Here is a 14,577-nt window from a genome sequence, read left to right as displayed (position 1 = left end):
AAAATAAAAACGTGGCTTATTGAAATGAACATTAATTATGTCATACATATATTTATATAATATATTAGCAATCATTGATCTTAAATCTAATAGTGACATATTTTGATATTAATTCAGACTAAAATAAATCAAAAAATTACTAAAAAGGTCTAAACCTATATTATCACCCATATTATAAAACAATTATATTTTGAATTACAAATTTTCAAACAATAATTATTGTCACTTTAAATTAAACATAAAAATTATGATATAATTATAAATACAGCCAATAATAATGCTGTGTAATTAAAAACAATAATAATAATATAAATAACAACTACATAATAAAAATATAATGTTTAGGATGATGTAATATATTTAGCTACTATATAATAAAAATATATTTGATGGAAATCGTTTCTCTAATATTATATTCAAAATAATAATAAATATAAAACAAAAATTGTCAAATAAGTAATTAACATTCTGGTAAAATATTTTAAAGGAAAAGATTAAGTAATGGCAAATCAGTTTTATTTAGATGATATTAATTATTGTTTTTTAATTAGGATAATATCTAAATAAAATTATTGTATAGAATATTTTACAAAGAAAAAAAATTTTTTTTACTAAATGTAGCATGAAATTTCTTGACCAAATTGCAGAAAATATGTTTATAGTATATATATATATAGTTTATAATATATATAAAATGTCAATTCAGATATTATTTAAGTGAATTAAATTAAATTAAATAATTAGTAATATTTTAGTCTGAAATGTCACATTTTGGGTTTCGTTAAACTGGTTAACGAATGCTATTTTAAAATTACAAATTGAAAAAAAATAGTTCCATACATATCTTAGTATAATATATTTACATAATAATGAGAGTACATTACTTTATGTGTGTACAGGATCAGTTGTTAACATGTACAGAGGTCTGATTTTAATGACTAGATGATCTGTGTTGTTAAGTAGTGGTGCCATTAATTCACTGTCAGACCTAGAAATATTGTTAAAGTACAATATTCACATGTTAATGTATATTAATACTAAAGTGCTACATAAATATAATTAATTAATAACAATTATTTTATAAAATTACAAGGTGTTAGTGTCAATGATATTTCAAATGATAATTATTATAATATTTAAAAATGCAAATGCCTCATAATAAGTGTTACAAATTTACCTCTGTGATAATCCCTACTCAGTGAACCAAAGGGGTTGGTATTGATGATGTGTTTTTGCTGGACTCAAATAACCATATACAGCAGTTGGCTGCATGTGAGCTGGTAACGGATGTGTAGCATGAGTAGTAAGTAAAGGTCTTGCACTCGCATGATGTGCAGGAGGTGGAATGGGACTGAAAAATAGAAAACCATTATATTAATATTTTTAATGAGTATTTTTTTTTATTCAATTATAAATTACCCTGTAGTAAAAGCAGTAGGAGGAACTTGTGGAGATGGCAAATATGCTGCTGCAGTTGGTGGTTGACCTGTAGTCACGTAGACAGCTTGTCGGCGGTAAATATCACTTTGGTGATACAAGGGTTGACCAGCTAAAGGAGACAGACCGCGGTTAGCTCCGAGGGCTTGTGGAGAAAGATGAGCAGCTGTGTAATCGGCCACATGACTTCTAAAGTTACATTTGTTATAGAATTAGGTTAATTAATAATATATATAAAAATAGTTAGTAATTTTAGGAAACAAATTATGACAAGTTTTAGGTTTTGTAGCCTAATAAAGCTCTAAAAAAAACCAGTTAAAAAATATAAAAATAATATTAATCATAAAAAGTATAAGGTACAGATTAACAGATTAAAAACCCAATTAATTAAATAAAACTAAATTCTTTGGTTTTTAATTAGTTTCCAAATTAAAACTGACGAAGCTACCTGCCTAAGTGGATTGAAGTGCTTAATCATAAATTCATTCTATACATAATAAATATGATCAATGACAATCATAACCTATATTTCATACCAAAAAAGTTATTAAAAATAAAAATAACAAAAAAGGAAAATGTAAAGAAAAAACTAAAAACAACATAAAATGTTGTGCATTTTATGCTATGCGATAAGCTGTAAATATATGGTCTCATATTATATAGAAATAGTAAACAGCTCCAAAATCTAAATTCTACTTAAGACTATTTTTCCTATCAACAGATACTTGGTTAATAATTTAGAATAAGTTAATGAAGCAAAAATAATGCCTCGACTTTCAATATCATATAAAATGTGATGAAAATTTTAACAATGAGCTAATCAAATTAGCACTTTACCTGTAAGCTTGATGTACTGGTATAGTTTGTTGGGTCCATGCTGTTTTTGATGCACTTATAATATGTGAATCTCTACTGGAATGCGCTACCGGAGGCTGTAATTGATAGTCCATGGGGTTGGAAATATTACGTTTATGTGCTGAGGGTATAGCATATGATAAACGTTTATCGCTATAACAGATATTAATAAATTATTAATACACTGTAAAAGATCTTTTAAGTGTTATTATTTTTGTAGTACCCAGCATAAACTATATGTTGATCATGAGGAGTGACATAGTGGTAAGGATCTTTACAGTTTGTCCCACTACAATAGTATTCGATAGCTTGTGGTGGCTCTGGTTTGCTTGTCCCCAAAGTGTTGAAAATACTACAATCTTGACTCTGATGAGTATGTTGACCTTTTGATACAATTCTTTTTAGTTGTGATTGAGACATAGTATTGCCACTATGAGAAGAACTATAAACATAACATAACATTTTTATACATTTTTATATTATTATATTATTATATATATATAACATACACTAAAGGGATAATTTAAGGCTCACTATGAATTATAATATAAATGTAATATAGTGAAATACAATTAAATACTAAATAGTTAATAATATTAATTGTTTTAAACTTTCAGAACATAAGTAATATATACAACCACAATTTCTTATATTAAAAGAAAATGTAGAATATACTAACAACTGAAACTGACACTATTTCTTACAGGACAAATGGAGAAAACAAACATTGTCATTATATAACATAATATTTATGTTAAAAATTAAATAAGATTTCAGAAATCTTAACATCAGGAACCAAGCAAAACATTTATAAAATCATAAGTATTTTCTCTGTAAGGAAAATGTAATTAAAAGGTTACAGAATCAAGTTTAATTAAATTTTGGTTTGATGTGTCCAGTGTGTTGTCCAGTTATGATTGTATCAGAATACAGTAGCATCCAGATACAGACAATAACTCCATTGTTGGTTTTAATAAGTAATACCTTACAAATAATATAAAATAAATAGGTATAATCATTTGTACCTATAATGGGGTTCGTGTTTTATTTCACTGGGCAATTGTGATTGTGGCATATAAATAGGTTGTTGAGAATTATTGGTAATTGAAGAATGTTGAGAATATTGACCAGCATTTAACTCTAAACCTGGAGGACTATTACGGCAAGCAATATATTCACCATTCTGAAAAAGTCAAGTAAAAAATAAATTATATACATTAGTAAGTAATAATTAATTAATTTTATAATTATTTTATAACTCAATAGATTAATTCACAGAAAAGTGAAGACAGCGAGTTATTACAAATTAAGTCAAATAAAGCCCAAATCTCAATGTACACAAATACATTTATAAAAAATCTGTTTTTTTCTTCCAATTTGACTAAATTATATGTTTAATTTAAATAGTACTATAATTATTTTACAGTAGTTGAATAATATTCTTACTTGTATATTAGAACTCTTGGATGGAGATTGGTAAATTACGGGAGTTGAACGTAAACTTTGAAGTTGTTTTTGATGGTATGTCAAAGGTTTAGATGGTAATATTTCTTCATTATCACTCTCACCAACTGTTACACATGAAATTACATTTTTGCGGTTGTTTCGATTAGTTTTGATATTTAACTGAACTCTGGATAAGAAAATACAAAAATGTTAAGGGATCCAATTGTATATGAAATAATTCTCAACATACCCTTTAGTTGAAGCTTCATCTTCACTGTCAGATATTGTTATGACAGAAACAGCAGGAGATGGGGTATCATGAATAGTTATAGTATGTTGCCTATTGTTAATCTACAAAATAAATATTCATATTAACATTGTAATTAATTACACATTTTAAAGTTAATTTAATCATTTAATAAATTACCAATTGTTTATAAGAAGGAGAAGGTTGGTGCCAATTTGGAATATTGTCTGAAGTAGATAATAAACTTCCCCTATTAATTCTTCCATCATATTCTGTAAGTATTTTTTAAAATATAAAAATGGAAAAGTTTAAAATGATAAGTGAATCTAACCTTGAGGAGGAGTTCCTTCTTTGACCCGTTTTTTCACTGGACTGAGTTGATTTGTAGTGTTGATAACAGTATCCTTTTTATCTTGCCTATGATGATGATGGTGGTGATGTGCAGGCGGTGCCTGTTGATAGTTTGAATGATGATGATGCGATTGAGGCGGAGCCATGTGTTTTGTTGAACGTGATTTATTATTTGAACTACCCCAAATTGTACCAACCATTGTGGGGCTTTCCAACAGCCCATCATAAACATCAGCTGTAGTAAAAGCAACTTGACGTTGATCCTATAATAAATTGTGTATTTGTAAAATAATTGCTCAACGTATTAAAAGAATATTAAATAAAGAGTAGTACTTGTAATATTGCAGTAGCCGAATCAACAATCAGTGGCCTAGGAACTGCCCAATCTGCTGCAGCTGCAGCAGCAGATGCAGAATGCCATGCTGCTGAAGCTGCTCCTGCTCCAGGAGGAACAATAGTCATTTGACGATGATGAGGTCCAGGAGGAGCTGGCCAAGTAGCAATCATTTGACGACTTCCATCAACCATAGACACAGGCACATATTGCTGCTGACCACCACCAGGCTATAGTATAATATGTTTTTTTAAATAAATATTTTACCTGATATAAAATAATATACAATACAATTAATTACTGAATAATCAGTAAATACTGTTTTCACAGATAATATCCAGGAATGGTAAGTTGTATATAGTAGGGAAACCGAAAACTTAGTACTGAAAAACCACTTGATTAGGTACCATGTACTAACAGTTGTTATCCATATAATAACAAAATAGATAATTATACAATAGTTTTGTGTAAAAACCAATATTTCAAGTAATACAAATGTAAGGTTCACATTCGATTACAGAAAATATTAAAAAACAATAAATTGTTGATAGTAAATATATAGGATACCTAACTTTTGTAAGGCGAATCATAATTGATTATTTTTAATGGAATGTTTCAAAGTGTAATAAATCATAAGTTTTTCATCAGTACTAACGACTGGTCTAGAGATACGACTCATACGCCTACATTTTTGGATGTATAGGTTACTATAGACCAGACTTTTTGTTATAGTGTTTAAGTTAAAAAAAGCAATACTGTGGATGTTGTCTTGACAAAAATACTTGATACATTTAAAACCAAACCAAAAACAAAAAAACCTTTTTCTTCTTACTTTTTTATTAAGTACCTATAATTTATTTTGGTTATTACTTACTGGAAATTATAATGAACAGTCCATAAATATTAAATACTAATTACCTGTTGTGTGATCAAACTAGTTGAATGCTGTATTTGTAATTGTGATGGGTGAGGAGGAGGTGGCATAACAGCTACATGTTTTGGAGGTGATGTTCCAGTTTGATAAGCTCCAGGACCAGCAGAACAAAGTATTGATAGATGAGCTTGGTGTTGATTTGAGCTACCACTATATTGTCGGGCCATTGATCGACTGTTATATAACTGATACTATAAAATTTAAATTAAACAAATGAGAATAATTTATTTATGGGTAAAAATAAATTATCAAAAATGTGTGAAAATATATATAAAAAATACCTGGTTATTAAAAGCAAGAGTGACATTGGCATTAGTTGCTGGCACTAGTACGGCTTGCCCGGAACTTGAATGATGATCAGGTAGGGCTCGTCGACAAACTTCCATCATTTGTACACTTGCTTTAACATTATCACATCGGGCAAAATCAACCAAATGTGCTAATGTAACAAATGGATGCAGAAGAGCAGTATTAGGATGTATTCTATTAGCCTGTAAAATATAATAACTTTAATATAATATTTAAAAAACCTAAAAAATAATAAAATAAATAATAACAGATTTAAAAGTGTATTTAAATTAAATTATAGTTTTTGCAATAATTACCGGGTCCATAGATAACATTCTTTTAAGAAGATCAATAAATTCTCGTCTATCTGCTTTTTCTGCTAAAAGTTCACCTCCTTCCAAATCAGTTGGCACATTCACTTGTCCAATATCATCCAAACAATTAAATATGTATTTTCTTGCTTCTTTAGATTTAATTCCAGTTTCAGCTTCATGTTCTTCCATTATCTATTAAAAGTTTTATATTCATTTAAATAAAATCCATAATGAATGTAATTAGTTAATTTACCTTTAGTCTCCAATTATTTTGATAAGTAACATCTCTATAGAAAAACTTTGAGGTTTTTGATGCATTTGTTAACATGTCTAAATTTGGTAAATTTTGTGTTTGGCATATATAACGTATTTGATCATATTCTGATGACCCTGGATACAATGGCCAACCCAAAAATAGTTCTGCAACTACACAACCTAAACTCCACATATCAATTGCTTCACAAAATGGTAAACCTAGTTTTTAATCATAAAAACTATTAATGTACGTCATAACTAACATTGTAAACAATATGTGTATAGTATACATTTGACTAAATATAAAATAATTATCAATATATTTACCAAGTATGATTTCAGGGGCTCTATAGTATCGGCTTTGCAAATATGTGTTGCATACAGCTTTACTTTTATGTGATGCACTACCAAAATCAATAACTTTAACTCTGTAAGGTTGACGGATAGGATCAACTAGCATTATATTTTCTGGTTTCAAATCCGCATGAATGAGACCCAAATCCTGAGGGACAAGAAAATAGTATGTAAGTATACAACCCTTAACTGTTGAATGATGAATAAATTATAAATTAATGTAATTAGTGGAAAATACTATATTAACTTGTCATAGAAATTACCTATTTAAATACAGATACAAAATAAATTGAAGAGTTACCTTTAGTTTTAACAAAGCTGTCAATACTTGTTGTAATATTGGTCGAATGAACTTTAAAGGTAGTGGACTAAATTTGTTTTGTTTCAAGAAATCATATAAATTTTGCTCCAACATTTCAAACACCAAACAAGTATGATTTTTGTGTTGAAAACATTCATACGCCCGAACAAAATTGTATTCATCTGCATTTTCTTGGCTCAATCGTGACAGAATGCTTACCTAAAGAATAAATATTATTTCAAATTATTATCGTTTATAGATTTATTTCTTTACTCAACTTCATACAAATAATTCATGATATATACATTTGAATATAACTTTTCAGCAATTTAAATGTATATTATATTCAAAATTTCCCTATTACTATCCTTAAATTTATTAGTCTTATAATATTATTTTAAATATTAAAATGGTATGATTAAATACAAAATTAATTTGTAGCCTAAGACATATTTTTACATTAACATGAAAAACAAAAATGTACTTTATCAAAATCCATCTTGTACATCTCTATTAAATTTTAGAATTTTATTATACTTTATTATCGTTCGAAAATAATGTAGTTAAGCGTAAGAAAGAATGTTTTACACGGCAGATTTTACATATCAACCCTAATTGGCAAGTTCCAAGAAAAAGTACAGGTTTATAATATAGATCCTTTTAATAAAGCTTTATTTAATATTTAATTATTTCAACGATAAATCTTAGCAAAAAATCAAAATATATCAAATATACCTATCTGTTTTGGGAAAAATTAATTTTAAATTATTATAATATTTACATACGTTATTAGGAATGTATAGATTACTCACTTCAATCTGACCTTGCCTAGCATATGAAGGATGGTTCTTTAGTATTTTAATTGCAACAATTTCATTTGTTCCTTTTTTCCAGCATTTTACAACCTAAATTATAATACATTTATTATTATTTAATGTTTTGAACTAACACAACTGTTGTATTTATTTTGTGTTTACCTGACCAAAAGTTCCTCGACCTAAAAACTCCAGAACTTCATATTGATTCGTCATTGAGTACAGTACTTCGTGCTGGACCAACTGATAATCACCATCAGCACCCTGTTTCCCTTGTTGCCCCGTTGTGGTAGTAGTAGTAGTAGCAGTAGTTGATGCAGTATTTGCTCCTCCAACTCCAAAACTTGAATCCACACCATTTGTTATACCGCCTTCACACGATTTCCGCTATACATTTTTTTTTAAATAGCATAAATTGATATCATAAATATATTAAAGTGTATTTAATAAATTTGATACTCCATAATAAGTGGGATAGGACCCTTAAGAATGAATAATAATAAAATAATACAATTATTATGAGTGTTTAAAAAAGCAATTAAGAAAAAATTAACACAATAATTGATCAACAGGCAGGATATATGAAAATAAAAATTTCACTAACATTATGATAAAATACCTTGGTTATTAAGAGTATCTACTATACATAAATAAATAAATTAAAAAAGAATAAGAAATTAACTAAGATGAATATATTATTATTTTATATTTCAGAATTTAAAGCTAATTTAAAATTATAATAAATAAATCTAATTTAAAATCGATAACAAATGCAGTTCAGATAATATTATTATTATTACCTTTTGTCCACAGCGTTGGTATGTATCTAATAATTTGATGGTTGATGCCCGTATGAAATTCTGATTATGTGCAGATGATGGACTGGTCTTAATGTTGGATGGTGCAATAGAAGTACCATGATGTTTGCGGTACTTAATAGGTTCATATGGCACCAACTCAACAATTGGTTCGTAATGGTGGTGAAGCGAACTCAATTTGTATTTATTATGGTGGTAGTTTTCAGGGCCGCAAGCGGCGTTATGTAGTTGGTCCAGCTTGCGTTTTTTGTGATGCGTGACAAGTGAGACACTTTCGTCAGCCACCAACCTTTCTGAACACAAACCTTGTGATTGACTGCTGTACATGTCACTCTGTAAAATAATGTAATACATAATATTATATAGGTATGTTTGAATTATTATACATGTAGATACTCTTTATAATTGCTCAAAATCTACAAGCTGTAAATATCAACTTAGTACTTAGTAGTTAATAGTACAACTTTATATCTGAATAGAAGCATAAGTAATATACCTATTCATTCTTGTAATTTGATTCATTACAAATGGAAGAAGAATTTATCAAATTATAATTAGGGCTATTATTTATACAGGTATTTTATGTTTAACTACAAAAATTGAATTAGAACTGTGTAATTATTATACATAATTTTCATTGTAACAAGGATAAACATAAATATAAGTAGAACCTATTTAGTCAAGTATCATAGAACATTAAATGAATACTTATGTATAGAAAAATAAGTGACTTGATACTTATACCAAAACTGAAAACAGTCTTATTAGTAAAGACGTAATACATACCTAGGTACTTAATAGTAATTTAATGTATGATGATTTGTCCATACAATTAATTATGCAGCAAAAAAAAAAAATTGTTTAATATTAATATAGGTAAATATAGTTTATAAAGGCACACAATTTACAATGTGCCTATCTCAGAAAATTGGGACAATTGGAGCCATCAGCTAGTAACCTCTTAAAACATATCACTAGTAAATAATCTAAGATTGAATCCCGACTTCATTAAAGTAATAACTGTAGGTATAAAAACTCGAATAAGAACAAGTACAAGATATATTTTATTTTTATAATGTATTATTTACTAAGGTAAGTTATAAGTCATAAAATATGTAAAAATTACTTTGTGTAAAAAGTCTTAACCTTATAGGTACTAGAAAACTCTAAACTAATGGATATCATAACATACGTTTTTTAGTTTTAAGCCAAGTTTTTTGTTTTAAACTTATATTTAATATTCTAAACTGAATACATAATGTATGACGAGAATTATATATGGTTGATAATTTTTAGTTGATTATTCTTTACTATGGAAACTGTAAACATTAAAATATTTTAACACAATTTTTCTTGTACTTTATTCTATATATATAACACAAGTATCAACAATGTATTTTTGGTAAAAATCACAATGAGTCATATTTTATCTAAGGTGGTTAACACATTTTTAAATACTTATTTCAGTAGATAGTTAGAAGGTAATGACGATATTCATACAGAAACATGGCACACTCACTGCACAACACGGAAACAGTGCCATAGTGTCAATGAGGATACCATGGCCCCCACCCAATATATTGTTATCCCTCACAATTGTTGTATTATGTTTGTGTTTCCTCACTGCCATCTATTACATTAGGTAGTATGGGAGGATGTAAATGTTGAACACTACCTATATATTTTTTTTCATAAAATTTTACACTTTTGTATAACATTTCCTTTCTATCTATATTTCTTACAGAACATTTGTTCAGTTGCTAATCTTCCAAATAAGACCAATGAATACACTTACCTACTTATACAATAAATGATCAGCTTCCCCTAGCAATACATTGATTTATTTAGAGCAAAACTTGTCGGTGATGTTATCAGAATTTAGTGAGGAGGAGCTAATAATTTGTTGTATAAGGAAAGCTTTACTAATAAAATTACTTATACGTTTACTGCCTTGCAGGGTATGTAACAATTCAGGCTGTTGCTGCAACCTTCACTGCAAACTTCAATACATAGTAAAATTTACCTAAAACGTTTACAGAACACTGAAAACATTTAAACATTTTCCTGATATTATGAAGAGCGTCCTAAGATCCCTGGCTAAGTCACTGACACATATTTATGATTAAATAACATGTTGTAACTACTTAGATACATTTTTTAAATTTATCTTTAATAGATACCTATCGTATAATGATAAAAAATAAAAATGTCTGAACAATGACCTTATTTATTTCATACATTGTCATACTTACAAATTGATATAATGAGTACATTAAATGTAAGTGGTACCTATATAAGTCTGAGTACTAAACGAATACTAAATTAACAAATAAAAATAAAAGCATTGTACCTATATAAAAGCTAGTTATTATACTAACTTGAAACAATAAATCAAGAATGTAGATCAAAAATAAATGGATAAATAGCAACCTTTGAATGCTTTTTAAAATATAAGAGAGATGATACCTACTGTAAAATTATATTTCAATGTATGTAGGTAGGTACTTATTTGAATTAACTTAACCATTTAAAAAAATTTTCTACGACTTTGTGGAAATATCTAAATTCAATCAAAATATGATATTATTATTGTCAAGCATTAGGTACCTATATAAATATATAACTATATATAAAAAAAATGAAAAAACCTAAGTACCTATTGAAAATTTCCTTGAATACATTTACCTGAACATTTACAAAGAGAATACATTTTGAAAAATCTCGACTTTTAAGTACAAAACATAGTAGAAGACAAAATGTATTTAATGAATTTTTGTCGCAGAAGCACCAATCAAAACTTAATTCAAATTGAAAGGTATACATTTCTTGCAAAAAAAGCTGTATTAACACTATTTCCTTTTTTGGAACTTTGTTACTTTATCAGATGCCCCTTTATTTGAAATTTGTTTTTTAGACTTGTGTAGTTAACTATATTGAAAACGATGGTAAAGTCAGAATTAATTTTTAAGTTATGGCCTAATGAAGTTTGGTATTTTGCAATTTTTACACATTCCCACATCGTTATAGTTTACTAACCTACAAATATTTTTTTTTTTTGGAAATTTATGTACTACAAAAAATTAAGAATAATGGTGAGATCAGAATTTGTTTAGTCGGACAGTCTAGTGATATGAAAATTCCAGGGGGATATATTAGTTTTTAAATATAGATCAATGCTTCAATCTTAAATTAAACTTATAACTGTAAATGATCCAAATGACAAATATTTTATAAAAAACTATTACAGCCTACAGGAGAATAAACTCAACTTAAGTAAGTTATACACTTAAATTTTGCCATTAAATATGAGTAATATAAGTATATAGTGACTCCCTTTGCCTACCCCTTCTGGTCACCAAACTCGAGGTCCTCCTCGTTATGCGTAATAGATAAGTAAACAAGAATGATGAGCGAATGAATGAAAATCGTAAAATAACAAACTTTTTTATGCCATAACTTCAAACTAAGTCTAACCACCAAATTCTGACTTCACCATCGTGTTCAGTATAGTTAATTACATAAGTGAAAAATAAAAAAAAAGGGTTTCTGGTAAATAAACAAAACATCCCTTTTTCAACTAGATTTTTGAGCTCACATGTTCATTCAACTATATCTTCTAAAAAGTCAAATATCAAATAATTACTGTATCGTAGATAAAAACAATAACTATAATTCTATACATTATTAAATGAATAAATTACTTAATATACCTACCTACCCATTTCTATAACTGATATTAACTCAAGAAAAACAAGGAACAATTAATTCATCAATATGGATCATTTCTCCTTAGGAAGTCAAATAAAAAAGTACTTCATATTTTGTAGACATTTAAAATGAAATGATTTAAATTAACATAGTATAGTTAGGTCATCTAATGTATAATCATTTATCAGGGTTAATAACTGAATTGTAATCTATTGGTTAATAAAATAGTTTTAGATCCACGGATACTCGTGATTTTAGTGGTAAATAAAACAACTCAAACAACTATCAATAAGAAAGTGATGGATTTCAAACGGTTTTAACAAGATTATTAGAAATATTATTTTAGAACATGCTTTTGAATATGAATAAATATAATTATGAGCATCTGTCACACAATTAGAGAATGGAACACAAACATCCCACAAATATTTTCCAACTGATATCTACATACAATAATGGGAAAATGTACCTATATACGTGCAAGACATAAATATACCTTAAATTTTTATTTTATGAATTTTTTTAGATATTATTATTATTTATCTGATATCGAAAAAAAATCAAAGATAAACACTGTTATTGACGTCAACAGTGTACATCTAAAATAATAACAATCAATTAAGGTTTTTAATCGTATATTATATTGCTGCGAGTGGAAGGACCGTGGCAGGTGCCAAGTGGTTCAACATTTGCTCGGATTATGACGCGCGTCATCAGCAGCTCGCCTCACGTCTGTTCACGTCACAACGTGGACAAACAAACAAGAGGAACCGTAGGTAGCAAGGAAAGTCGGAAAATATTAGAGCAAACGTACCAGACAGCAATAACGAGATAAAACCGCAATAAAACACAATAGCCAGGTAACACGTCGACGACGGCCTTTCCATATTGACCTCGTTCTGTTATTATTTTTTCACTCTTCGGTAAACACATTTATTCCGTTGTGACGACCGACGACGCACACACGCGCGCACCGACACTATTCGCTGTAGTTGTTGTACTGATGTTACTACCACTACCTACTACTACAACTGCTACTACTTTTACTCCTACTATTACTATTTAGTACTATTATACCCATCGCCTACCACCAGACGTGGACGGGGCAGAAGCGGCGGCGGGCAGTGGGTAGTGCACCACAACACGCCACCGTCGCCGCGTGTCGTAGACGGATGGTCGGCGGCGGGAGGTAAACGGGACTTGTCGGCGGGGGAAGGGTGAAAACAATAATAGTGATATTATACGTAACATAATAATAATAATAATAATAAAAATGTGCAGGTAGGTAATTAAATCAAAACGACATTTCGCATAACATCAGCTATAGATCGAGCAAACACCCGGCAGCTTACCTGGGACGGTGTTTGATATATGCCGGTCCAGAACAAATTTTCATTATTTTCTTCCCCCACGTCTAGAAGCGACCGAATCCGTTCGTTTGTGATCGTTGTTCGCACCACTTTTCACACAGCCATATTGCTCGACGTTTCGTCGTTTTAAGCCACCAAACGTGTAGAGCGACCAGCGCAAAACGCCAGACAGTTTCGTCCTTGTAGACAACAGATGACCAAGTTCTCCTCCTGTAGACTCCCTCGGGGGATCTCAGCAGTCTTTTATCCACGGGCGAGATGGAAACCGCTAACAAATCGCACCAGCAGAGTGTGATGGCCCGAACGAGCGTCTCGGAGACACACTGCGTCGATCGGCCGCCGAATGACTGGCCGCGCGGGACTGCGGCTCAAAAAAAAATGCTGTTCCTGTTGCGGTCATCAATAGTGTTCCACTAACGAGTCGTAGTGGTGGTCGGTGAGACGGGACCGTCGCACGTACGCACTGTTCCGGGTCGTAAACGAAACTGTGCCCGCTGGCTGCCCCAAGTGCTTGACTGCTTGAGTGCTACGCAAAATCGCGAACGCGGCTGCCGTGACAAAAGAACGTAGTACCGCAGTGCCTGTATCATACAATAGTTTTAATTTCCCACGGTGTACTAATAACATTATTATGTTCAGGCTCACAATAATAATATAAGTTAAGTTGGCAACACTTTCTGACACTTTTACTACGCCGTACTGTCGTAATAGTGTAATGCGGTAAGCATGTTCATCTCTCTTGCGCTCACT

General features: G+C 29.7%; 1 protein-coding gene across 2 annotated transcripts; it reads right to left on the bottom strand.

The window, feature by feature from the left end:
* Nucleotides 1-841: 841 nt before the first annotated feature.
* On the bottom strand, nucleotides 842-14,340 carry LOC111040357 (homeodomain-interacting protein kinase 2). 2 transcript variants are annotated; one of them, XM_022324246.1, is made up of 21 exons: nucleotides 13,810-14,340; nucleotides 8,732-9,082; nucleotides 8,094-8,318; nucleotides 7,929-8,021; nucleotides 7,117-7,335; nucleotides 6,789-6,963; nucleotides 6,460-6,680; nucleotides 6,210-6,398; nucleotides 5,886-6,095; nucleotides 5,589-5,795; nucleotides 4,670-4,900; nucleotides 4,317-4,599; nucleotides 4,166-4,257; nucleotides 3,989-4,089; nucleotides 3,739-3,925; nucleotides 3,318-3,475; nucleotides 2,516-2,734; nucleotides 2,275-2,445; nucleotides 1,420-1,626; nucleotides 1,178-1,351; nucleotides 842-988 (listed from the first exon to the last, which is right to left on the bottom strand). In XM_022324246.1, the coding sequence occupies exons 2-20, from the start codon at nucleotides 9,074-9,076 to the stop codon at nucleotides 1,192-1,194; spliced, it is 3,693 nt and encodes a 1,230-aa protein (XP_022179938.1). In that variant the 5' UTR covers nucleotides 9,077-9,082; nucleotides 13,810-14,340; the 3' UTR covers nucleotides 842-988; nucleotides 1,178-1,191. The 2 variants fall into 2 exon arrangements, with proteins under 2 accessions (XP_022179938.1, XP_022179939.1); XM_022324247.1 differs by lacking the exon at nucleotides 13,810-14,340 and adding an exon at nucleotides 13,272-13,500.
* Between the last annotated feature and the right edge of the window lie 237 nt (nucleotides 14,341-14,577).

This window comes from Myzus persicae, unplaced genomic scaffold, assembly GCF_001856785.1.
Source record: "Myzus persicae strain clone G006 unplaced genomic scaffold, MPER_G0061.0, whole genome shotgun sequence".
In the NCBI taxonomy this organism is placed as follows: domain Eukaryota; kingdom Metazoa; phylum Arthropoda; class Insecta; order Hemiptera; family Aphididae; genus Myzus; species Myzus persicae.
The sequence above is the reverse complement of the archived record's forward strand: the minus strand, read 5'-3'. Positions and strand labels throughout refer to the sequence as shown.